The sequence below is a fragment of the Paroedura picta genome, chromosome 15, assembly GCF_049243985.1.
Source record: "Paroedura picta isolate Pp20150507F chromosome 15, Ppicta_v3.0, whole genome shotgun sequence".
In the NCBI taxonomy this organism is placed as follows: domain Eukaryota; kingdom Metazoa; phylum Chordata; class Lepidosauria; order Squamata; family Gekkonidae; genus Paroedura; species Paroedura picta.
The window spans coordinates 14083467-14110654 of NC_135383.1; the positions used below are offsets into that span (position 1 = coordinate 14083467).

At 47.9% G+C, this 27188-nt stretch overlaps 1 protein-coding gene across 1 annotated transcript in view; it reads right to left on the minus strand.

Moving 5' to 3' along the window:
* Window positions 1-5713: 5713 nt before the first annotated feature.
* Window positions 5714-27188, minus strand: part of MYBBP1A (MYB binding protein 1a) — a 42286-nt gene continuing 20811 nt past the window's right edge. Inside the window, exons 22-27 of the mRNA XM_077311606.1 lie at window positions 26627-26758; window positions 25985-26053; window positions 14522-14635; window positions 7794-7895; window positions 6769-6893; window positions 5714-6231 (exon numbers count right to left, since the gene is read on the minus strand). Of these exons, the coding sequence (XP_077167721.1) occupies window positions 5823-6231; window positions 6769-6893; window positions 7794-7895; window positions 14522-14635; window positions 25985-26053; window positions 26627-26758 (951 nt within the window). The 3' untranslated portion in view covers window positions 5714-5822. The remainder of the gene's footprint in view (window positions 6232-6768; window positions 6894-7793; window positions 7896-14521; window positions 14636-25984; window positions 26054-26626; window positions 26759-27188) is intronic.

Here is a 27188-nt window from a genome sequence, read left to right on the forward strand (position 1 = left end):
TTCGGCATGCGACAGCAACCCATCTGCAAAACGTAGAAAAGACGGCCTTGGTGCACTTGGGTGTGGGGCGGAGGGAAGGATTCCTCAAGAGAAGAAATGCAAATGCAGACCTACGTGGTTTTAGACCCACCTTTCTCAACCAAGGTTTTGTGAAACCCTGGGGTTTCCTGACAGCCCTTGGAAGGGTTTCCCGAATAGGTGGGAGTTAATTTTTTAACATACTATTTTTTTTTAAATCTATTAAACATCTATCAGGTGATAGGATCATATATGGTCATGTTGACCTGCCCCCACCTCCCAAAAAGGCCCCTGATAGACTTGGGGGGTGGGAAAGGGAGGAGCCCCGGGTGGGCATGTACAGAGCTTCCCGACCGTATTCTGCACGATCGTGCCATTTCTAGGGCTTCCCGAAGCCTGAAGATTGTTTCAGAGGGTTCTCGGTGGTAAAAAAAGTCAAGAAAGGTTGTTTTAGAGTCTAATGACACATTCAGCCCAACCAAGCGACCAATATGGAATGGAGAGAACCCTCCCCCTGTGACCACCAATACCAGACTGACTTAGAATTGAGTGTGTGAACACCACCCCTCGTTGGAGAGGTTCTCTCACGCATACATACATCCCTGCAAACATTTACACCCATTCCAAGTGATCTAGCATTAAGCATATTCACAGGCTTTCTTTCAGCCACCACTGACTTCTTTCCAAAGATCTTGCAGTGAGCCGCCCCCTCACATAACTACTATCTCTGTTTGACAAGTGGGAGTGTCTAGGAATTATATCCGAAGGATCTTTGACTGCCCGAGACCCCAGACAGCCACTTCCCCACAGAGTAGAAAATCACAGAATTCTGGAGTTGGAAGGGGTCATACAGGCCATCTTGTCCAAACCTCTGCTCAATTCAGGATCTGATAAGTATCTGTCCAGCCACTGCTTAAAGACCACCAATGATGGGGAGCTCACCATCAACTTAGGCAGCCAGTTCCACTGCTGAACTACTCTAGCTGTAAAAAAATTCCCCCCTGCTATCTAGCTGGCACTGTTTTACACGTAGTTTAACCCCATTAGCGCGGGACCTGACCCTAGCTGGCAGTAGGTCCCTGCCCTCTTCAAACTGACACCTTTCCGATACGTCAAGAAAGAAATTGTGTCCAGTTTCAAACTCTCAACAGAAATAGATGGACCAATGGCCTGATTTGGTACAAGGCAGCTTTAGACGAGAGCTAGGCACAACACGAAGGCATGCTACACCTGGTGATTAGCTTGGTCCTTCAAAATGAACTAGCCAGATGGGTTAGCCTGGCCCAAATACCCAGAATTCCCTAGAATGAAATCTCCGGGATACCGACAATGGACTTTTTGGCGTCAACCATTTTATATTATTACGCTTTCGTTCCTGAAGGAGGCCCAAAAAGGTTAGTGAGATGCATATGAGACATGTCAAAAGGCCTCTGGCCCAAGCCCCCAGAGAGATGAAGACACCATCACCGCGCCGTGCCTCAACAGGGGCCGGCCGCTTGAGCTAACGGATGTGTGCTTCGGCAGCCCTTCAGTGCCAAACAGAGATTGGCTTCCTTTAACTAAAAACTTCACCACCGGTATTGTGAATGCTCCCCGACAGGGACTTTCTCCACACCACACAATAGATGAGCAGCTGTTTCCTTCAAGGCCCGCACAGAGGGGGGAAGAGCTCTGACGGTATCATTAAAGAATAATTAAGAGAGCAAATTTGAAAAGGGGGAAAGGAGGGGAAGGCAGGGAACAGCTAACATCCTCGCTGCGCTCTTTCCAGGACAAGAAAGGCTGAAAGACAGAGAAGCGGCGGGAAAAGAAGATGATTTGGGTTTTTTTATACTATGCATTCCACTGCCCGCAGGCGTCTCAAAGCGGCTTCCAATCCCCTTCCCTTCCTCTCCCTGCAACAGACACCGTATCAGATACGGGAGGCTGAGTGAGCTCTGGCAAGATTGCTCTGTGAGAACAGCACTATCAGGGCTGTGAGGAGCCCAAGGTCACCTAGCAGGCTGTATGTGGAGGAGCGGGGAATCAAACAGACTCACCAGATTAGAAGCTGCCGCTCTTAGCCACTCCCCAAGCTGGTATACTGGCACTGCCATGACAGGGAGGGAAAGACCACAAAGCCCTGTGCGTTCAAGTTGATGCACGAGCCGAGCTAGGCCTGTCAGATATTACACTCTATTATATTGTGACCATTCCCTAGAGAATTTCCCACAGTCCTCTGCACTATGAACAGGTGCAATGGCTGACATGTTCTCTGGAGTAAAAAGTGATGCATTGGCAGCACTCCCACCAGCTAGGGCTGCAAACTCGAGGCAAGGCCAGGAGATCTCCAGGCCTCAGTTCCTTTGGAGGAAATGGCTGCCTCAGAGGGTGGGCCTTAAACCCTTTCTCCGTTAGAATAAGGGTTTGCAGAGATCTACGAACACCCAAATGAATGCCTATGCAAATAATGGCTTGATACATAATAAAACTACAAATGTTTTTGTTCAGTCTTTTACTTCAATTCACTAAAGTAAAACTTTATAGGGCGAATTGTTCGTTGTAAAAGCTGTTTCCAATGCATGTTAATTTGGTCTGGTACTAGGCTATCATTTTAATGTTTCTGTGTGTCTTGTAGAATTATCAATTGAGAAGAAATGACCGTCTTGATTCACCCGTACACACTTCAAGCAATTAACAGCCTTTGTAATAATTATTATAAATCAAGCCAATATTTGCATAGGCATTCATTCTACTGTTCTTAGACCATTTCTCACCCACAAGATCCTTCCAAAGATGGACAAAGACTCTGGGACCGGGGGTCTGCAACAAACCAAGCTGCCAGCTCTGGCCCCATTTCCACTCCGGCAACACAATAACTGGACATAACAACCCCAGACGTACAGGTCAGTCCCTACACAAAAGATATAAATGGGAACATAAATCCAGCGTTTAAAATCTGCAGTACTCAGAAGCTTGCAGGAGAACAGGTTAATCTTCCGGGTCATTCCGTCACTGACCTAAGAGTGGCAGTCTCCAAACAAGAAAAACGGCAGGGGTTAATCGCAAAACAAGATTGCTGCACTCAAGATAATTCACCAGTTCAGAACAATGGAAATCTCTCCCCCTCCCCTCCGCCAGGGCTGAATAGGGACATAGGATTCTTCTCTCACTATGGAAGCTCATTTTCTACCCGCAAACGTTTCGCCCCTGCCCTAATCAAGCCGATTACAATATATATCTCTGCATCCTTTTCAAGCACTCTTTACAGCACCTCTCCCACCTTCGGGACAGGACAAAAATGACTTGGAGATCTCCATTTCTCCTGTCTGAGAAAGGAAGAACTGACCCTAAAATGCTTGTTGGTCTCTACGGAAACTATTCACGTCTATGTATCTCTCCAACCTCCCTGGTTGTATCCTTCCACTAGTTTGTTTGTTTAAGGGTGGCTATTCCCCAATCCAGAGCCAGCAATCCTACTACCGGCTCCCCCAGTAATTGCATCCATTTGCAGGACAATCTCCGTAGCGGCAGCAAAAAGGCTGCAAACTGTACAGCAGAAGCCCTACAACAGCCAGTAACCTAGGCAACCAAGCAGGCCACCTGGGCAACCAATCAGGGAAGGCTTTGAGGAACGTGAGTCGTGGCTTCAAGCCAGGTTTCGTTTGTATCCCGTTTTTCCATAGGATGCGGCATGCGTGGCTCTCCCCGTTTTGTCCTCATGACAACCTTATGAGCAGGTTAGGCTGAGAGGGCGCGACTAACCCAAGGCGACCCAGTGAATTCTGTGGCTGGGGAAAGGTGTGAATTTGGCCCTTTTAAAAAAACCATTAGGAAGTTTCTCCCAACTGCACATTCCGCTGCCTTACAGACCAGTTTGGCAGCCGGGAAGCATCTTTGAACTAAGAACCAGCCCTGCTCGATAAACTTAGAAGTTCCAGGTTTTTCTGGAAAGAAGACAAAGAACTGAGTTTTGTACCCCACTTTTCACTGTCTGAAGAGGTCCCAAAATGGCATATAACTGCCTTCCTTTCCTCTCCCCACAACAAGCACCCTGTGGGGGTAAGGGACGCTGAGAAAGCTCTGACAGGACGGCTGAAAACAGCTCTAACAGGACTGTGACTGGCCCAAGGTCAACCAGCTGGCTGCATGCCACCAGCTTACATAGCCTACTTGCTTGGTTCTTCCAATATCAAAGTTCCCGAAGGGAGAAAAAAGGACCACAACAAGAGCTATTCCATACCCTAAATTGTTATTTAGAGAGAGAAAACCTTATCTAGCTATACGGCTTCTTATGTTTAGGTGTGTGTGTTCCACACAGAAACTATAACAATGATCTGTAGGGAAACAGCCCCTAAAAAACGTCTATTACATTTTCTCCTAGACTTTATCTTCAGAGTAGCAATCTACGGGTCTCCTCTCCCCCATTTTGTCCTCACAAACACCCTATGAGTTATCAGAGAGGAAGCCTGAAGATGAATTCCTTCCACAAATTTAGATACGTTTAATTCATGTGTTTTCCCCCCCAGTTCTGGAAATTTTTGTAAAACTTGAGTGCATTTTAGTTTGTGATTTGTACATTTTAATCTGTGTTTTGATCTCCCTGACTAGGCTGGTCTGTTTTGTGATCTCACAAGCTAGCTGCTCTACTGTTAGCTGCATGGGGAGATCAGGCGGGATACAAATAAATAAATGAAACAATACCCAGGTCACCCAGTGAGTAGCACGGCCGAGAGAGGATTTGAAGCATTGGTCTGCTCAATCCTGTAAGAATTTAAAACCACAGAAAAAGATGCAATTAGTCTAGTTTACTTGCAGCCTGATAAGAGTGACATGAACAAGATTAATATACCACCGTGTTAAAAGGGCAAACATTTTAAAAATGCCTGTATTCTCTTCAGATATGATTAATGGGCAGCTTTTTTATAGTGCACAAATCATTTTTGGTCAGGATGCTAATTGATTTGCAATTCATTGTAAAGGGAAGTCAGCCTTTTTTTTCTCTCCAGAAGGGCAGGTAGAAGGTAACACAAGTCTTTTTTTTTTTTTCAATGCAAGGTTTTCATGGTTCTAACTTGAGTTGCCACTCCACTGAAGGAAAATTTAACATCATGTGAGGGTCTCTCAAATGTGCACATGAGCAAAAGATGGTTTTTAGAACTGTTTTGTTAGAAGATGTGCTCCTTCCCGTGATGAAGGAGAAAGGCAGAATGCCTCTTTTAAAATGGTGGCCACTATTAGAGGCACAGGGCCTCCTGTGGCACAGAATGGTAAAGCAGCTGACATGCTGTCCGAAGCTCTGACAATGGGGCTGGGAGTTCAATCCCAGCAGCCGGCTCAAGGTTGACTCAGCCTTCCATCCTTCCGAGGTCGGTAAAATGAGTACCCAGCTTGCTGGGGGGTAAACGGTAATGAATGGGGAAGGCACTGGCAAACCACCCCGTATTGAGTCTGCCAAGAAAATGCTGCAGGGCATCACTCCAAGGGTCAGGCATGACCCAGTGCTTGCACAGGGGATACCTTTACCTTTATCAGAGGCACTTCAAAGTAACGCTTAGAAAGCAAGGCACCGTTTCTGAGAAACCCACTTCCTGAATAATTGGGGGGCCCGGTGATAAGTGATCAGGACACTTTTTGATTCCCTGAAGGCTTGATGTGACCTCCCAGTTATAACTGGGAAGTGGGGCGTCAAGGCAAAACTCGGTCAGCTTGGGCGTGCATTCTCAGCAATGCAGATGATTTATTAAAATAATACAAGGATGCAAAAGGTTAACTCTCTATACATTTATAAAAGTCACTCCCTCAATCCCTCCCCCGGAAATGAATCAGTTTCCATCTACGTGAACCAGCTTTTGGCCTTTTTTTGCTTTCTTCTTTTTCTTCTTCAAATCGCCAGGCTTGGAGCCAGTCTCTTTGGCAGTGCCTGGGGGTAACTTTGTTTTTTTGGCCACAGAGCCCTGCTGCTCGGGGGCTTGATTCTGGCTCTCTCCTCCTCCTCCTCCTCTCTTTCTTTTGTTCTTTCTCTTCTTCCTCTTCTTGGCAGGAACGGCCTCCGGGCCATCTGCGACGGCCTCCTTGCTCCTTTCCGCACCGTTCTCCCCAGGCTGCTTAGGAACCTTCTTGCGATTGCTCCGCTTCTTGGACGCTGGCAGGAAGCCCTTTTTCTTCCGCTTCACGGGTTCTGCTTCGGTTGGGTTCTTCGGCTGGGCTGACACCTTCTCCTTGGCCGGCCGGCTGTAAGTCAAGGGGGGAAATGTACATACGGTCTATGTCAACACAGAGGCCGAGCTGAAGAGCTTTCCTTCGAGCTACGGAAGGATGATAAAGCAAAACAGGCATTCATGGACAGGACAAAACTTCTGCTTGATGAGGCCAGCTCCCATAAGGAGCCAAGTGCTAGATGTCTGGAAGCAAACAAGGAGAATAATTGTTCTATGTTCCCCTATCCTCCTTCTGCTATGGCAGAAAACAGGAGTTGGAGAGAGGGATGCCAGCCTCCTGGTGGGACCTGGGGATCCTCGGGAACTACAGCCCGTCTTCAGTTTACAGAGATCGGTTCCCCAGGAGTAAATGGATGCTTTGGAGGGTGGACTCTATGGTAGATTGCAGTTCCCCTCTCCTCCCCAAGCTCCGTTCCTAAATCTCCAGGGGTCTCCCAACCTGGATCTGGCAACCGTGCCCCCAACCCCATTAGCGCTGAGGAGGAGGGAGGAGAATGGCACACTTGATAACGCAAGCTGGAGAGCATTATCCTAGACCGGGAGCACTCACGTGAAGCCCAGGAGCGCCATGACGTTCCAGTAGATGTTTCCGAGTCGTGTGGATTTCCCAAACCCCTCATGCTGACTTAGCGCTTGCAGCACACCCCGCAAGTCTGTGAGGTCCACATTCAGCTTCTAGAAATGGGGCAGAGGAATCGGAATTCAGTAACCCAAGGGGGAACGAACGGGAGGTAGGAGGGACCTTGCCATCTTGGTACTTTGGGAGTTGATGCTGGTTTAGGGGGTTTTAGGGAATTATATGGAATTATAAATATTCTGCTCACCTCTACACACGTTCAGCCTAGGAATATCTGCACAGGGTCCTCAGTTGAACAGGGTTGCCCTACTTACCTATAAGACTAAAATTTTGCCTTCATCAAATGTGCCTTGATGAAAAAGAGCAGGCTGTTTTAATCTGCCAACAAGGAGGGAGAGCATTGTGGCCCAATAAATCTGAGGACTGTTTCAACTGTCTTTTTTCTGTTACTCAAGAGACTGAGCTCTACCTGAAAGTATTGGTTGCATGCAACTAACATTCAACTGAGGAAGTTGAACGAAACTAGATTATACCTAGGACACTAGATTTGGTTGTGTTTGATGGTGAGAAAGATGCTGAAGAGAAGATACTTTTTTTGTTGTTGCTCAGTTTAATGTTGATCTCCTGTTGAAATATGCTATATTACCACAGTTGAAACAAATTTTTCAGAAACATACAGGATTTATTGAGCCACACAGCTTTTTCCTTGTTCATTCATGTCCCCCTGTGTGTATTTCTACCTTGTTTTAATTTGCAAACAGTATCAAAAAGAAATTGGGTAAAATCTCTCTTTTTTAAAAAAAGGACTGTCTTACATTGATGCTCTAACTTTCAGGTAAATATGGCGTTTTCCAAAATAACCTGCATTAAATGCACCACTCAGAGACTTCTGGACTGCCACAGCCATCTGGAATTGCCTGACATTATTGTTCAAAAGTACCGCCACAAGAAGTGTATGTGAAGGGCAAAGAGCCAGGGAGGAAGAGTTATTCACATACCTGCTGAGTCACAGTTCTCAGGAGAAAGTTCAGGAGCTCCAGGCCTTTGAGAACCTTCTCCTGGTCTACTTTGACTTTGAATTCGCTCACCATCTTCAAAGTCTGCAAAAGGAGAGCAAACGTCAAGTCCAAGGAGGTTCTCTCCTCTATAAGGAATGGGAAGAGGAATGGGAAGAGGAATGGGAAGGCGACTGTAAGCGCTTTGAGCCTCCTTCGGGTAGGGAAAAGCGGCATATAAAAACCAACTCTTCTTCTTCTAGGAAGGGGCCCCAAGTGCGCCTCCCAAGTTTGGACAAAGCAGGCTCAGAAAGTCCAGCTCCACATTCAGTAAAGCTCCATCACAACCAGGAAAGGACAAACCCAGTTTTCAAGTGAGAGATGACAAAATCATGGAGACAGGGTTGTACTTTTACACCACAGAATCCCAGAAGGCGAGGGTGGACGGCTTGCTTGGTCCTCTTGCTGATGGACAACCTCTGAGAACCTTTAACTATTTAGTCTGCTTTTCACAGCGCAGAAGAGGTTCGCCCTCCCCAAAGGTGCCTAGGCATCGTGTTCGGACAATTACTGGGTCACAGGCTGGTTCACACAGGCACATCTACTGCTTATTGATTTGCACATGTGAAAGAAAGCATTAAGGACTGTTATTACCCGATCACAGTGGAAAACACGTTCTTTTTGCGTAGTTTATACCTCCAGCAGAATGCAAAGCTAAGCAAAATGGAATTGCACAAATGCCACTCTTCCTGGACTGTACCACCTTCAGACTGCAGGCAGGTCCTCTCCTCATTCTCCTCTGGGTGGCGACGGGTAAGTCTCCCTTCCATTTTCTTTTCAAAGTTTTTTTTTGGGTTGGTTTGTTCTGTTTTGCTATGATATTCCTTTCAGTCATTCTTGGCTCTTTAAAAATTATTGCTTTGCAAACCTCTAACCCAGCTGGGCCCTCTGCTGCCCATACTAAGTAAAGAACCTCCATGTATAGAGGCAGTGTACCTCAGAAGGCTAATTGCTGAGGGGAATGGGGTCAATGGCAAGAGAGGTCTGTGGACATCATGTCCTATCTGGAGCATCTAGTTTTCTGCTGAGTGAGACAGGACGCTGCACAGGTCTTTGGTCTGATCCAGCAGAGAGCTTTAGTGGGAGATGAGAAGAAAGCTAGCATAGTTTGAGCCTCTCCACGGCAGAATAATTGAATCTCTCAGCACCAACTCTAAATCTTTATTTATTCTTTATTTATTGTTAAACTTATACCCCACCCCTCTCTGTGGGTATAAACATGGTGAAGAGGTTAAAGCACAGTGACCTCTAATCTGGAGAACCAGGTATGATTCCCCACTCCTCCATGTGCAGCCAGCTGGGTGACCTTGGGCTAATCACAGTTCTCTTAGAGCTGTTCTCAGAGCGCCATTCTCTTAGAACTCTCTCAGATTCCCCTATCTTACGGGGTGTGTATTGTGGGGAGAGGAGGGGAACGGTGTTTGTAACCAGCTTTGGGACTCCCTTGGATAGTGAAAAGCAGGGTATTAAAAAAACCCAGCTCTTCTCTTTCATAGAATTGGAAGGGATCTCAAAGGTCATCTAGTCCAACCCCCTGCACAATGCAGGAACTTACAACTACTTTCTTGCAAGTTAATTGCCCACTGCCCGACACATCCCAGTGCAGGCTGGGTGGGTGGGTGCGTTCCTTCCTTCACAATATTATTAAACATATATTATTAAAACATTTAAATTATTAAATATTTATCCATGGGTTCAGTATCCATCCCAGTTGCTTCAAGAGGATAATTCCTCCTGATCAAAACCATTCTTGGAACTCTCTTCTGGCAGTGAGGTCTGGGACAGGTTATTTTCCAGGCAAAATGGGGAGGAAATAAAGCATGAGGTGAGTAGGGAAAAGACAGCCACGTCATTGCAAGTCTGCCATCCCCCGAGCTATGGAACCGGCCGTACCATCTCCAGCTGGGTCTTGGCTGCTCTTAAATAGCAGGATTGTTCTCTGGGGAATCAACTCCCTGTGAAAGACTGGGGCGCCCTCTATTTCCTGGCTCTACCGCCAATGGACAAAGTAACCCTACCCTAATCCCTGACCAAATTAGCAATTATCAGGACATATTCTATAAATGACTGTACTGTGATCCTACCCCACCCCCGTTTCACAGGGCTGAAGTATTAAAAACTTTGCAAAAACCACCCCATAATTTACATTCTCACCACGTTTGTTCCATTATGTTACTGTTCTCCTGTTGTCTGCCTTTCACTACTGTTCCATCTCTCTTTCACTACTGTTCATGTTATCTGTACTGTTTTTATTCCAGTTCCACGTAAACCACCCTGAGCCTCAGGGGAGGGCAGCATATATAAATATGCTGGCAGGGGCTCATGAGAATTGTAGTCCACGGACATCTGGAGGGCCGCAGTTTGACTACCCCGTAATAAACAAACAAGCAAATAAATAATTAATTAATTACTCCATGATATGAGAAGAAAATCCTCATTACCCAACTAGAATCTTTTTTTGCCAACAAGTCACAACTGACTAACGACGACCCCATAGGATTTCCAAGGCGAGAGCCGTTCAGAGGCCTGGCCCTGCAACCTTGGTGATCCTTGGGGGTCTCCCATTCAAATACCAACCAGGACCGATCTTGCTTAGCTTCCGAGGACTGATGGGATCGAGCTATCCAGGTCAGGACGAGAACCAACAGCAAACTAATCTGGGGCAAGCAAAGAATTCCTCTGAAACCGAAATTCCCAGCAGGCTTGCGCTAGTGATAAACTTGACATTCCTTGCCCAGCCTGCCTGCCTTGTTCAGGAGGCCCCTTTCTCCCAGAGATCCGACCTCATGCATAGCTAAAGCTCAGCCTGTCTCCCATGAGATTGCTCAGCGTTCAAGAGGAACCCCTGCCAAGCCGCATTCCTTCGGTCTGCCTCCCCCTCTCCCCATCCCCAAAGAACCACCACAGATACTCATGGGGGGAATCCCTCTCCCAGATGTCAGCAACTGGTTCGGCTGCCCCGCCTCTCTGTACTGCCTAGTGTGTTTCCAGGTGTGCCCTAGTGTTGCCATGGAAACAGCTTCGCCAAGCAACGCGTGGTACCCAGTACCGTCTCCAATGCTGAACTGGCAGGCCTTCCAGGAATGTCATAGTAAAATCCATCAGCGTGGGCTTGTTCTTCGACAAACGCTGTTATTTATAAAGACAGCACCCCCTCGTCTCATTTGCCAGAAGAAATCTGACAGCTTATCAGATCTAATAAAACACGGATGCTTTTATCGGACGGGGTAAGTCCCAGGTTTGGCAACACGGAGCTGCAGCGTACAAATATCCATGCATGGAGCTGCCTCCAGATGTACTTTCGCATCCTGGCTAGCTTGCATCTGAGTTCATGAACGTTTGTCTAAAAAAAAATTCTTCCTAAGATTTAAAGCTGGATCCCTACCAGGAAAAACAGCCCAAAAGCAGTGAGGAGAAAAGCCCTTCACCCAAGAATTCACCACAATATCTCAATGATTGTGACTACACTCTGTCCACAAGCAAGTACACAGTCGCAATCGCACAGCCACAACAAATGCCAGGATGAGGGGAGGAGCCATCAAGCTCTAAGAACAGAAGAAAAGTAGGGTTTTTTATGCCCTGCTTTTTCTTCTTTTAAGGAGTCTCAAAGCGGCTTAGAATCAGCTTCTGTTCCTCTCCCCACAACTTCTGAGGGAGGCGGGGCTAAGTGAGTTTTGCAAGAACTGAGACTGGCCCAAGGGCACCCAGCAGGGCCCATATGTCCCAAAGCAGCTTACAATCGTCTTCCCTTCTTCTCCCCACAACAGACACCAAGTGAGTTAGGTGAGGTTGAGAGCTCTAAGAGAACTGTGACAAGCCCAAGGTCACCCACTGGACTTGATGCAGAGGAAGAGGGGGGAATCAAACCTGGCTCTACCAATTAGAATCTGCCGCTCTTACCACGCTGTCCCCCAGAGCACTCAAGCCCTCGGTTAGGCTAAAGAGTCTGGCCAAAACAGGACAATGGGCTTGCTATTTCACACCCGGCTAGAAAATCACACTGTGATGTATTAAGCTATAGATGGAAGGCAGCAATCAGGTACCTCTTCACTACAGCTGAGGCCATCCCTGGCTTGGAGTCCTCCCCTGCCAAGCTCCAACGGGCATCAGCAGGAGGGCAAGAAGCAGCCAGGCATGCCCTTCAGCACAGCCAGCTTGGTGTAGTGGTTAGGAGTGCAGACTTCTAATCTGGAGAGCCGGGTTTGATTCCCCAATCCCCACCACATGCAGCCAGCTAGGGGACCTTGGGCTCGCCACAGCTCTGATAAAGCTGTTCTGACCGGGCAGTAATATCAGGGTTCTCTCAGCCTCACCTCCCTCAGAGGGTGTCTCTTGTGGGGAGAGGAAAGGGAAGGCGATTGTAAGCCACTTTGAGACTCCTTCGGGTAGGGAAAAGTGGCATATAAGAACCAACTCTTCTTCTTCTTCTACACCTGGATTCACCTCCATCAGAGAATCCCTCTCTTCCCAGCTGACAAGCCAGAGGGAGAAGCAGATGCAGACCTTGCTGAGACTCTCTGACCCCACATGTTTCTATTACATTTCAACTGGCATTTGCAGGGACCTTGAAAAGGTGTCTGTGTGTGGAAAGGAGGCTATTCTTGATTGAAAAAACAGGATAACAACGCAGGAACTAGTCCTCCTCGCCTCCTACGCTGCTGACAGCCAGCTCTGTTTAAAACAGAACCAGCGGCAGATTGAACTGGACATGCCCCTCAAGCTCCTGGGTTCCGTGGAAGCCAAGCAGCAAAACAACCCAAAGTGCCCGAGAGAAGAGGCCAGTAGGTTTGAGAGGAGTGAGATTTCACCGGGAAGGAGTCACAAGCTCAACAGTGGCGAGGGCTGGAGCAGGCAGGATGGATGCTGCCCTGATGGATTCCTGGCCCTGTTGAATGCATGTGCGTGTTACAGATTCGTCCTTCTTTTCAGCCAAAAACTAGCCTCTGCAGGTTCGCCAGAACCAAATTTTCATGCACAGAGTTAATTTCTTGAGCTGAAGCATGACAGAAGAACGCCTGGCATCTTCTTGCCCTCCTCCTTCCCTTGCTGGACAGCAGTGTAGCCCACTGTGGCTTCCCCACTTTCATATGAAGCACCATCATCTTGCATCATAAATGTTTATTTGTGCCCCACCCTTCTCTAATCGGCTCAGGGCAGCTGACAACAGACACAGACACAAAAACAACGGTACAATTCAGGCATTAAAATTTTGAAAAACTTCCTCCTTTTGATATTTCGAGCCTTTCAAAGGGTTGGCCAGAACTTTGGAGGGATTTTTTTTTTTTTTTTTGGTGGATGGGCTGTCTATTATGGTCTTTTCTAGCGGGAATAGCTCCAGAAAGCCTGGAGGAATAGCTCCATCTTGCAGGCCCTCCGGAATTGTTTAACATCCTAGAGGTCCCTGATCTCCTCTGGTGGAGTGTTCCACTGCTCCAGGGCCAAGGTTCACAGGCGGAAGTCTTCCACACTGCTGGCTGTCTTGTACTGGAAATGCTGGGGATTGAACCCAGGACCTTCTGCATGCTAGGTAGATGCACTGCCTTTGAGCCACAGCCTCTACCACACCCCTTCCTGCACCCAAGAGAAGCAGTGATAGGGGGAGCTCTCAGCATGTCTTCCTGTCCCGGGAACGTCACCTGCTCTTGATGTCTCTTCAAACCTCTCCCGATCAGGAAAAGGGACACCTAGAAATATTTCCCCCCCTGCTGAAGTTCTCAGAGGCAGAATAATGTTTGCCAAGCTGCATGCAAAGACAGATGAGATACCCCATGGCCCATTCAGATCATCTGCTATTCTGAGCAGGGCCAAGGGCTTGTAAGACATCCGACCCCTTTCGGTAGCAACTCTGGATACAAACAAGGTCAGGCGCCCTTACATAAGCGCACAGGGCCCTACAGCACGCTGGAGATGCTATTTCAGGGAATTGTCAGATTTCTCCCAGTCTGTTGACTCCTCGCCACACAAGAAACCCATGCAGTATAAAATGGGTTACCAGACTGACACAGCACATCTGCTCCTGAAGCCATGGGCCGCTTGTATGCACGCAAAGAAGTGTATCACTTTTGTCACAATGAGTTGTATACCGAGGGAGGCCTAATGGAAATTTAGTAAAGCTGATGATTACTCAGCTGTGGGAAAGGGAGGAATAACAACACAAACCCTCACTTCATTTTTGAGTGGAGACCCTTTGAATCAGCCCTCATTGCCCGCCCCTCAACCCACTTTGGAGCCAAAACTCTTACCAAGGTTGGAAAGCGACTGGCAACAAGGGAAAGATGGCCAAGAAGCCAAGAGAACTACAATTCCCATCAACCCTGGCAGGAACTAATGATGGGGAAGACTGAGGCTTCTAATTGCCAGAAAAGGAGCTGATTTTTATACTCTGCTTTTCACTATCCAAAGGAATCTCAAAGAGGCTTACAAACACCTTTTCCCATCATGCTGGCAGGGGCTCGTAGCTATTGTAGTCTGTGGACATTGGGGGAACCACAGTCTGGCTGCCCCAGGCCTAGGGGCCAGCCAGGATTCTTTGGGACCCTCGTGTTGCTGCAAATCGACGCTAAACGAGATGGGACTGATCGTAAATTTCCGTACAACTTGAGAACACAGGCAGGCTTTAGTGGAGAAAAGTACCCGGATTGGAAAAAATCTGCTTCAGTGGAAGAGCTCACCTCTGTGACTTGATTGGTGCTCTCTCTAATCAGCTCCTCCCATTCCTCATCTGAAATTGAAAGTCTGAACTGCCGGGTCTGTAGTGCTTTCTGCAGAAGCATGCAGGCCTGCGCCTGGAAGAGCAAAAGGAAAAAGACCGCTGAAATACCAGAGAGATCATACACACATAAAAAAACAGCCAACAAGTTAATAGGTTAGTTTAATATTCTGAAAGGATAAATCAACCGAGCACCACGTTGCTTGCTGATGCCTTTTCTAGGAAGTGGGCTATGAAATCCCTCCTCCAAAGGCAAGATTTTGACTCAATTTCTCTGTCCTTTTACTGACTAAGCCACCCCAATCATGAGTTTTCTTCTTTGCTGAAGCGCTCCGGCCATCCCACCCTGTCACAGTACGATATTTTGGCTGCTGGCTCAGCCCAGAAACCTGCAGGATAGATCAGGAGTCCCTTCAACTTGACAACTTAAGTGGCACTCAAGGCGTTTTGAAATTCAAAAATAATAAAACGTTTTATTTAACGTAGTGAGGAAAGGTCAGGTGTTGAACATTTTCTGAGGCAACTCATTATAGATACCTGCGAGGCAAAACCCGTTCAAGCATAGACATCAGTTCTTATGTTTCAGGGTAATGAGAGTTTCTTAAGCTATTTACAGTTATTTTAATCTTTATGTCAACAGGCTTTTCCCCCAGTGTTTTTCCAAACTCTCTAGTATGCTTTCTTTTTCTCTCACTGGTTTTCTGAAGGCTGGTATACTCTTTCCAGTACCCAAACCATTTCTCTTGAAATATCAAGAGTTTGTAGCTGATTCTAACCACTCCAGACTAAGACTCTCTGCACTCTTCAGAGCTGACTCCCTGTTTGACTGAATACGGAAATTCTCCTCTCACTAGAAGATCTAACCCTTCTTTGGTCTGAATTGAAGGCTTCCTCTACTACAGGCATGTGCATTCACTGCACCTGAATTGAAAAAGTACCCCCAAAATACCACTACTGTATTTTTTCAGTATTTCTAAACTGAACAAAGATTCTCTAATCTGTTTCAGATGCCAATATAGCTGGCCTGAACAAAAGCCGAATTTTCTGGGCTTTTATTCGGTCATATTCAGCAATATCGATCAGGTGTCCCTTTGCTCCCCTCTCCCCAATCCCAAGCAGGAGGGAGCAAAAGGGAATGCTGAAATTGCTGCCAACAATCTAAACCTGAAAAATAGGGAGGGGGGATTCATTTGAAGTTAGTAGAAACTCAGAATATTGTTTGATATGGCTGTTAATGTGAATCTTAATCTTTGCCAAAAGAAACTCCCTTCTCTAAATTAAGGGAGTTTTTTTTTGGCAAAGATTAAGATTCACATTAACAGCCATATCAAACAATATTCTGATTTTCTACTAACTTCAAATGAATCCCCCCCCCCCCCAAATTGGTATCAGTCCAATTTGGTACAGAAATTGGTATCAGTCCAATGAAGCATGTAACCAAGTAAAAAAAAAACCCAAAACAGTCAAGCGATTGACTTGTTCGACTAACAGTCCCAAAGAAGACTTTAACAAGTCCATACCAAACTGTACTTACATACGGATATAAAAATATAACAAGAGTCCACCCAGTGTAGGCCAAGGGTTCCCCACAGTGGCCAAGTAAATGATAGAATCTTAGAGTTGGAAGGGGCCAGACAGGCCGTCGAGTCCCACCCCCTGCTCAATGCAGGATCAGCCTCAATCATCCAGGGTAAGAATCCATCCAATTGATGCTTGAAGACTGTCAGGGAGGGGGAGCTCACCACCACCTTAGGCAGCCCATTTCACTGCTGAACTACTCTATGAAAATCTTTTTTCTGATATCTAGCCGGTACCGTTCTACACATAATTAAAACCCATTACTGTGGGACTAACTGGAGCCTTTCCCTGCCCTCCTCTAAGTGACAACCTTTCAAATACTTAAAGACAGCAATAATGTCCCCTTCTCAACCTCCTCTTCCAAGAAGTGCACAAGTAGTGTATACAGGCAATCCTTCTGTCATTCCCCCTCCCCCCAGCAACTGGAATTCAAGAGTACACTGCACTGGAATATGGAAGTTCCATTCCTAACCCAGCTGGTAGCCACTGAGTCTTATGATCTGCCGTATTCTAGTCCTTGTTAAAGACAAGCTGCTCTCCGGGGACTTTCACATCAACCTGATCCTTTATCTGGAGATGCTGGCGACTGAGCCTGGGACCATTTGCGAGCCAAGGAGATGCTCTGCCACCGAACTTATACTGCACTTACACCTCTCCCTGGTCTGTCATCATCAGTTGTTAATGGTGCTGGGAAAGGGTGCTTATTCGTTAAACGTTTCCTCTCTGCGCTGCATTCTCAATTAGCGCAATCCGTTCCCTTCTTGCAGACTTCCTGGAGGCAGATTTTACATACTTCTGTATGTTCTGTGCATACCTACTAGGTATCGATGCACATAATGTACAATGTTATGTGTGTGGGGAGGGGAGTTGAGTAAAAAAGACATCTTGGGCCGTGCTGGAAATTTATTTCAACAGCCAGAGGCGAGCCTCATTACCTTGTGGTTTATAGAGCCTGGCACCAAGAAACCAGACAATTAATCTGTCCACCTTCTGAGCAGGACAGCGGCAAGTCATTTTATATAGACAGGCAACAAAGGAGCCAATTTACAGGACGTGCAAGCTGCTGACAGTGCAGGGGGGTCTCCCGTATGGCTGGAAACAGGCAGAAACAATAATCGTAAGGAGGAGAAATTAGCTGAACTTTGCCCTCCGCCTTTTCCTACGTTCCACTCTGTACAAAGACAATGGGTAACAATGCTGTGTCTTAGGGTTGGGCAGTATACTAATGTAATTAATAAAACAGAAATGAATGATGGAGCCTGTAATCCGTCTCAGAGGGTGGAGATGGGTACCACTGCTATTGTGTAACAGAAGAAGACCCCTGGGTAAATTTCATCCGCACCCCGAACTCAATAAGAGAGCAGCCCCTAAGCAGAGATACTCAGAAGAAGGTCTCGTGTTTTGTGTTATTTGATGGGGTTTCCGCCAAGGAAAGTGTCCTTAAATTGGACTTGGGCAAACCTCTTTCTGAACCCCCAAATAGCCCTTCCCAACAAGGGGAGGAGTCTCAAAACAGCTTGCAAGCACCTTCTCTTCCTCTCCCCACCATAGGCACCCTGTGAGGCAGGTGAGGTTGAGAGAGCTCTGAGAGAACTGTGACTGGCCCAAGGTCACCAGGTGTTTCAAAGCGGCTCACAATCACCTTCCCTCCTTCTCCCCACGACAGACACCCTGTGAGGCAGATGGGGCTGAAAGAGCACTGAGAGAACTGTGACTGGCCCAAGGCCACCCAAGCTGGCTGCAGGAAGGAGAAATCAAACCCAGTTCTCCAGATTAGAGGCCGCTGCTCTGAACCGCTGCACACCAAGCTGGCTTAGGCACCTGTCAGCGAGACACACGAAGGCGGAGGGGTTGGGATCGTACACGGCGGCGGGCTAAATCACCACACGAGGCACTCTTAAGAGCCACTTAAAGCTTCACATTTTACCACTCCTTTGACAAGTGAGAAACACTGTGAGAAACGCCTTCACACACAGCACACACACACACACACACACACACACACTCCTCTGGCTGACATGGTCTCAGGCACCACCAATGCCTCGGAGGGTGCGCGTGACCCTTAAGTCAGCGGATGGCAACAGCCACGATTTATCATAAAAATAATGGAGAGGCTGGCAGACCCCAGAGCCTGCTCCCCATCCTCAAGATCTTTCTGCTAAAGCACAGCAGTTTAGGAGCACCTTGGTAATAATCCCAACACATATTCTGCGCGGGGAAAGGTGTCCCTGACTGCCCCGTTGAAGTTGAGGAGGTTTTCTAAGAGGAATTTCTTGGGCTGGCTGCTCAAAGCCCAAACCTTCCATTAAATAACCCTCCCCACTCTTCCTTAAAATGTTTCTTTTTTCCAAGCAGGGCCTCGTGGGGCTTGGGAGACAAAAGGAGCTACCGATTACCAGCTTGGTGTCGTGGTTAGGAGTGCAGACTTGTCATCTGGTGAGCTGGGTTTGATTTGCCGCTCCCCCAGATGCAGCCAGCTGGGTGACCTTGGGCTCGCATAGCACTGATAAATCTGTTCTGACTGAGTAGTAATATCAGGGCTCTCTCAGCCTCACCCACCTCACAGGGTGCCTGTTGTGGGGAGAGGAAAGGGAAGGCGACTGTAAGCTGCTTTGAGACTCCTTCGGGTAGAAAAAAGCGGCATATAAGAACCAACTCTTCCTCTTCTTCTACCGAGTTTAAACAACCTGCTGAGCGTTCTTTCCTCTGACTGCAGCGGCTGCCCAATCTCTCAAGCAGAAAGGAGGCATCGCTGACGTGAGCTCCCTGAGGTCCTTTTAACTTGCAGAGGAGAAGGTGGTGGTGGGAGGGTGTTATACCCCACTTCTCTCTGCTGTAAGGAATCTCAAAGTGGCTTACAATCTCCTTCCCTTCCTCCCCCCACAACAGGCACCCTGTGAGGGAGGTGACACTGAGAGAACTCGGAGAGAACTGCCCCTGGTCCAAGGTCACCCAGCTGGCTGCATGTGGAGGAGGAGAAATCAAACCCAGTTCTCCAGACTAGAGTCCACCACTCTTAACCCTCACACCATGCTGGCAGGGGCTATACCGCTCAGCCATAGCTCCCTGTCCCCAATGGCCCATCGATGGAGACACTCATAACCTGTGAACAAATCACTGCTTTGCCATGAAAGTTTCGGAGAAGTCGATGTGTCATCCTTCTCCACCCTACAGGGAACCATGCTCCAAGCTGCTGCATCATCTGGGCATGGAATTGGGGCCACTGTGTTGGGCAGGTTGCTGTGAATTTCCTGCATTCTCCAGGGGGTTGGACTAGATGACCCTGGAGGTCCCTTCCAACTCTAAGATTCTAAGGTTTCCTGCTCCCCTCAGCCTACCTTACCTCACAAGATTTTTCACAAGGATAAATTGGGTTAGCCCTACAATTCGCAGCTCGGATCTTAAAAGAGCGGGCACAAAACGTGATAAATCAGAGAGCAAACAGAGGAATGCCAGGAGATCTCTTAGCAACCGGCCTTAACGCTACATCAAAATTACAACCCTTCGGATGACCTTGCAACTGAGCAAATACACTTCCCCCTCGGGCTACGCTTGACGGATGCAAAAACGCACCGGGTAGGGATTCCTGTCGAGCACGTATCTCTTTAAAAGCCTCCGCTCTCTACGCATCAAATGGCAAATATAATTCAAACGTGTTAGGGAAATTACTCAACCTTACAAGTCCTCCCGGACTGCCCCTGTGCATTTCGACTAAGAGAGTCGGCTGTTGAGAGACAGGTTAGCTACGCCCTGGTGAGCAATTCATCCATTTTGCTCCAGACGGGGAGCCCTTGTTATCCCCGGCAACCTGTGGCAATGGAGATAAGAAGGGAAACGCAGGATCTCGCAGGCCTCATCCCTAACAAACCCGGAGAGGCTCGGATTTCCCGCAAATGGGCCTTAAATCTGTCAGCAGGGTGCAGTGTGGCCATCCTGGATGTTCCAAAGCAGTTTTGTTCCAATTGCTTGCTGCCCACCCCTTCCTTCCCTGATGGCAAGTTCTGTGCCAGGGACATGATGCTGTACACTCAACGGTCCACAGAATAGACTGAAAGCTTGATTGGAAAGCATTGGTCAGAAATGTTAAGCTCTGCAGGATCCAAGCAAAGGTTTGTCTCCCACTGCCAACAGCGGCCAGCCAGATGTCTCCAGGAAGCCAGAAGAACGGCTGGGCTTTTTTAATACCTGAAGGTATTAAACAGCTTACGAACACCTTTCCCTTCCCTTCTTCTGTCCTGTGAGATAGGTAGGCGGGGCTGAGAGAGCTCTGAGAGAACTGATCCGCAAGAACAGCTCTAAGCGGACGGTGACTAGCCCATGTAGGGCTGCATGCAGAGAAGGACAGGGGAATCAAACTCAGTTCTCCAGACTGGAGTGCACTGCTCTTTGGGAAAGGCACAAATGCAGGCGCCCTCCCCTCCTTTATCCTCGGCATCTAGGATTCTAAGGTATGCTGCCTCTGAACACGGAGGCTCCATCTGGCACCCAGTTCACCAACGATGGGTCTATCATGGCATGAATCTGATGTATTTTCAAAGCTATTAAAGGCAGCGGCCACCACTGACACCTGAGACAGAGAATAAGTTAAAGAGGTATCGTGCAAATCAATCCTTCTTTTGTCTGTCCGGACTCTACTGCCCGACAACCACATTGGGCCACCCTGACTGGATCCCTTTCATCTCTCTAAAGCATCGGCAAGAAGAACGGAAAAGACAGATGGGCGTCTGAAGGGCAACGTGGGTGTACAGATCAGGACACTAACACCTGAATGGGCAGTAAGAGGGATCACGGATCCCGTTCCTAAATACTGTACCCTGGAACAGGGGTGCCTGAACTGTGGCCCTCCAGATGTCCCTTGACTACAATTCCCATGAGCCCCTGCAAGGAGGGAAACGACCCTGAGCAGCTTACAACACTGTTCTTCCTGCCTCCATTTTATCATTCAGAGCGGAGATCCACACCTGAGTCAACCAGATCCTAGTCCCAGGGTAAATATTCATTCATTCATTCATTCATTCATTCATTCATTCATTCATTCATTCATTCACAGTGCAAACATGCTTAGAGCTTTGTCACCTGCACAGTATTTCCTGTCTCTCCCTGATGCCTGCCCTCCCCTTTCTGCCACTCATTAGCACAGAGACATACGGCAGAGCCTCTGTCGTTTGACAATAGAGGAAACAACCAGTTGCTTGTTGGCCGGATAGGAGCCCTGGACAGGCCAGCTCCGACCCGCGGGGCCGTACGTTTGACGCCCCCAACCTCCATGCCACGCTGGCTTTCGTGCGTCAACATAGCCGGAGTGAAAGGGTAGGAACAAGCGGGCCCAGGGAAATAGCTGAAACGCAACACGTTGGCCCGAGAATCAACAAAGAGAGATCACTCAGCTCTGCAGTTAAAAAGGTCTTAAGAGCTTTTCTGGCAACAGGCCAGGGCATTCTCCATTTTGCAAGGTGAAGCGCCTTCCCATTCCTCCATTTGGCTTAAATCTCAGAAAATAAAAGGTTAAAAAAAATGGAAAGCAAATCAATTGTCTAAAATAAAAAGGTAAAGGTAAAGGTATCCCCTGTGCAAGCACCAGGTCATGTCTGACCCTTGGGGTGACGCCCTCTAGCGTTTTCTTGGCAGACTCAGTACAGGGTGGTTTGCCAGTGCCTTCCCCAGTCATCACCGTTTACCCCCCAGCAAGCTGGGTACTCATTTTACCGACCTCGGAAGGATGGAAGGCTGAGTCAAACTTGAGCCGGCTGCTGGGATCGAACTCCCAGCCTCATGGGCAGAGCTTCAGACTGCATGTCGGCTGCCTTACCACTCTGTGCCACAAGAGGCCCGTTCTGGCTAAAATATGAGTCTACAATTAGGGAGTCTACAGTTAGGGCTGATCCTGCGTTGAGCAGGGGGTTGGACTAGATGGCCTGGATGGCCCCTTCCAACTCTATGATTCTATGATGTTTGGTTTGGCAGGGGCCAGGGAGTCACTGGAGTCGCAGTGTATCCCAAGGGTCTTCTATATCGGGGGTAGTCAACCTGTGGTCCTCCAGATGTTCATGGACTACAATTCCCATGAGCCCCTGCCAGCATTGCTGGCAGGGGCTCATGGGAATTGTAGTCCATGAACATCTGGAGGACCACAGGTTGACTACCCCTGTTCTATATTATTTGAAATCCCATGAACCTCTGAAGGTGCCTTCAACCACCTGATAGATCAGGCAACGGGTCTATCAAGGGACTGAGAGCCCTTTAAATGCATTTTCAACTGTGAAAATCTGGTAGTCCCAGAAAAATCCGGACTATTTTCGGGACTTTTCCAGCTCAGCCATTTCAGGGAGCCGAAAGAGAGCAAAACAAATATCCTGCCGAATTAATACCTGGAAAATGGCAATAAGGTTTTTTTTCCGGGGGTGTATTTTTAAGGCTTGGATTAGCCGAATGCATACCCCCCTATCTCACACTGTTCCAAGAGCAATTCAAAGGATGTGGATTTTAAAAATTCGCCCAGCGAATTAACAAAAACAAACCCTATGGTAAGTGTTTTATAATGAATTCTCCTTTTACCACCTGCTGGAAAACACTTGGAGGAGGTGCTCAACGTCAGATCCTTGAGCAAAAATGAGTCATTTACTTTTATCGCCAACGTGAGCAGAAGCCTGTATTTTACTGGGAGGAGAGGGAGAAAGCTTTGCTTTTAAAAAAAACCTCTGCTGCCTTTTAGCCATAGGAAAGGTGTATGTGAGAAAGTAATTAATTTTCAGCTTATTTAAAAATACACACACACACACAAAGACTCTCAGGGTCACAGAGTCCCGCCAACGGTCTAAAAATACCAGCTGAACTTTATCTCATTTCTGCCCCTTGGAAATGTTCTGGCTTTTTGACGTCTCCACAAAGCCTTTGGGTTCAATGCCCAGCCTCGGACAGGATGCACATCCCCCCCCGGTTCAATTCTCCATGTGTAAAACAACTGCTTCGCAGAGCTATTATATGGACGGGATGCTACGCTGAAGACCAAGTTGTGAATCACCAAGTCCTCGTTGCAAATTCTGCCTGGCTTTAAGCAAATCTCTTTCGCCCACGGTCTCCTTTTCCCAGGCTGCAGTACAGGATAACACTGGCCTACCTTGCAGGTCTCTTGTAAAGATGACAGCGAGATGAAGCACACAAAGCATTGAGTTGAGCCGAACCTTCCCCATTGGGAGTTTGATTTCATATATTTCCCAACTCTCCATAAAGAGTCCTGTAGGGACATAGGGCTGAACCTTTCTCAACAGTACATCCTTTTTACCCTCATAGCACCTCGCCCACCCAGAGTTGTTAAGATGCTTGGGAGAAACCAACGATTAATCACAATGCGCCGGCCTCCATCACCTTATCCCTGTGCGGCACATTTGTCCTTTCAGCAAATTCCTACAACGGCTCTGCGAGGTAGGCCACCAACACTGCAGCCTTTACGTGGCAGACGAGAAGCACCGAGCAAGAGAGAGCGTGCAGAAGCACAGCCAAAACTATCAATGACAGTGAAATGGAACCTCCAGGTTCAGAAGCAATGTACCTTGAGGGGCCAGATGCTCAGGGCACAGAGATAAGGGAGGAGCTGCTGACTTTGCACCCTGTTGGTGGACTTCCTGAAAGCTTCTACTTAACAGGACATTAGACTAGGTGGGAATTTGGGGTCCAGTTCAGCAGGTCCCTTCTTAGGTAGAATACAATGAGATCTGAACTGGGTATTTCTCCACTGCTCAGCAGACAGGTCTAACTGCTAGTGTGCTGCAACAGCTTTCACATCTTTTCCTTCCAAGAGCACCTCCCCACATGTATTTTTTCTTGATGGGCTGAGGAGCCTTGAGGGCCATGAAATTCCAAAACGCCCTCCCCCCCCTCCCAAAAAAAAAAGATTTTTTTCCTGTATCTTTTCAAAGCTTTGCAGATGGAATGGAAAAGAGCAGGCTTGCGGCTGGAATCATGCCCCAGCATGCCCCCCACATACCACAAGTGCTCATTAGCTGACAAATACACATCTGCACAAGGAGGTATCATGGGCAATATCTCATATCGGCTATGGCCCGTTGTTTTCCTAACAAAGGAGGGGGAGAGAAACCCGAGCCATTACAGGGGAAAAGGAACTGCCAAGATCATCAGACCTATTACTGAACATTACAAATAAAATGACTAAACTGTGATCTCACCTACAGCTCAAGAGACTCTGGAAGGCAGCTAAAGATGCAAAAGGTTAAATTAAATTCTACCCCTTGGTGCTAAAGCAGAGGTACGCCGGGGTCATCTAATGCAGGGGTTATGGCTCGCCTTTTGCCATTTTCCTATTGGAAGATGTTTGGGAGGGGGGGATGTAATGGATTTTTATCTCCCTGTTCTCTTATTTATGTGCTGTAAATTTGTGTCCTGTTTTAATTTTAACGGGGTTTTACTGGGGTTTTAAATTGTGGATGATTTTAACCCGCCAGAAGCCAGTCTCAGGAGTGGCGGGAAATAAAAGTCTAAATTAAATATAAATAAATAAATAAAGCACAGATGGAAACCCCTACCCCATCCATACATCCCCACAACTCCAACTCCTCGCATGTGCTCAGAAAATATGATGATTTCCCTCTACTGGAGGAAAGATGACTCAAGGAAGCCATTTTGAAGGTCAACTTCCCCAAGGTGCCTGCCACAGCAATAAGATCAAAGTACGCTGGTGGGGGACGAGGGGAATTCAGCGCCACCATGTATGTTTTCCTTCTGGAATCTGGAAAGCAGAGTTCTATGCTTAAGGACAAGGTCAGGCTAATGCCGGCAGAAAGCCAGAAGCTCCTCGGGGAAAACGCAAACCAAACAGGAGCCATGTCACAGATCTTTCCACATTGTTTAAGATCACTTGATACCCTAAGTGCATTCCTCTTCATATCTTAAGCACCGAAATCGCCAGAACTTTTGACATGACCCGCTGGCAGCTCCGTCAAGGACTTCCCTTCGCCATCCGATATTTATTTGAAATTAGTCATTACATACTGCGTGGGGGAAAACATCCGTCCCGCTAACAGGCAGGCAAGGGTGGGGTGGGGGGGTCAAATCCGAAAGCCGTCAATTTGTGGCACAAAAAAAGAGGCAGAAACTGAGAGAAGGCTCGGAGGCAATGACGTCTGAGAAGATTTTTTAGGGAGGGAGGGAGGGAGGGAGGGAGGGAGGAAGGAAGGAAGGAAGGAAGGAAGGAAGGAAGGAAGGAAGGAAGGAAGGAAGGAAGGAAGGAAGGAAGGAAGGAAGGAAGGAAGGAAGGAAGGAAGGAAGGAAGGAAGGAAGGAAGGAGAATAGGACTCAGGAGGAAGGAAGGAAGGAAGGAAGGAAGGAAGGAAGGAAGGAAGGAAGGAAGGAAGGAAGGAAGGAAGGAAGGAAGGAAGGAAGGAAGGAAGGAAGGAAGGAAGGAAGGAAGGAAGGAAGGAAGGAAGGAAGGAATTTAATTACTTCTACCACTAATGTTACTAAAACGACGCAAAACATCACGTCACTTCTACTGATAATAAAAGAGACCTTGTGGGCTACAGCACTCCCCTAGGGCGGCCCAGGCTAGCCCTGACCTCACCCGATCTCAGAAGCTAAGCAGGCTCGACCCTGGTTAGTCTTTGGGTGAGAGGCCACCAGGGAAGTCCAAGGTTCCTCTGGAGAAGCAGGCAATGGCAACCCCCCTCTCTGTTCGTCTCTTGCCTTGAAGACCCTATGAGGAGACTGTAAGTCGGCGGAGACTGGACAGCCCTTCCCACCCACCAGTGTCACTCCCACAGAAGCACCAAGCGGAGAATTTCAATCCAACAAGTAAAACACGTGATCCTTTAGCTAGCTGGCGCCCACAGCTTACCTGCTGGTGTTGCCTGGCCCCTGCAGTGATGGACTTCGCAACAGTCTGGATGAGTTGCTTGCACATGATCTACAAAGCAAAGCCAAAGCCGATGGTTACTGGAAGCTTGCGCCAAATCCAAAAATGTCTTTGCATCTTCTCACCCGACCCAGCCTGTATGAAGCTCCTGAATGGCGTTAATGCAAGGTGTTGGTCCACCAAGCAGTCATTTCAAAACGGAAACTATAATCCCCACACAATATCTAAAGCCCGGGATTCCCAACCACTGTTCCGGAGAGCCCTGGCATATAGCAGGAGTTCCCCAGGGGTTCCACAGCCTTTCCCAGATATTTGGATGCCGCTGACGTAACTAGACGTCCCCGGAGCCTCCTTCCCCTGACGCTTTACGGGCTCAGACTATTTCTCTGCAATGGAAACAGGAAATGATCGGATCGATTGATTGGCTGGCTCCCGCATCTTACTTCCACGCCCACTTCTCAAGCGGGCATGGCGCCACTTCTGGGGTTCCTCGAAGCCTGGGCAATATTTCAGGGCTTCCTCTGTGTGTGGAAGGTTGAAAAAGGCTGCTTTAAATGAACACTCAAAGGGGGGGGGGCGTTTCCTTGTCATGCCTGCAAAGAAAGGCTCTTCACTTCCACCTACCGGGTGACGTTCGAAGAGATCGAGGAACATGGATCCAGTGAGCGGGCTGTTGCGCTTGGTCAGGAACAAGTTCAGAGCATCCCTGTAGGCAGTTGTCACGCGCTCTAGGTCCAGGCTCCCTATAACGGAGGCCTACGAAAGGAAGGCATAAAGGGAATACGTATATTAGGCAAGTCATGTTGACATTTTCAAGACTCAGCAGATTTATTTAGAACAGCCCATGGAGGGGGGGGGGGGGGAGGAGAGGTCTCCATGCTGCAGAGAAATAGTCCACGCCCAGGAAAGCTTGCAATGTAAACCAGTGAACGTAAGAAGAAGAGTTGTTTTTTTAAACCCTTTAAACCCTTTTCATTACATTCTCAAAAACCCTTTAAACCCTTTTCATTACATTCTCAAAAACGCTTACGACTCCCTTCATTTCCTCTCCACACACCCTCTGAGGGAGGTGGGGCTGAGGGAGCTCTGAGAGAACCGCTCTGCCAGAACAGCTCTAACAGAACTCTGACTATTCCAAGGTCGCCCAACTGGCTGCATGTGGAGGACCAGGGACTCAAACCCGGCT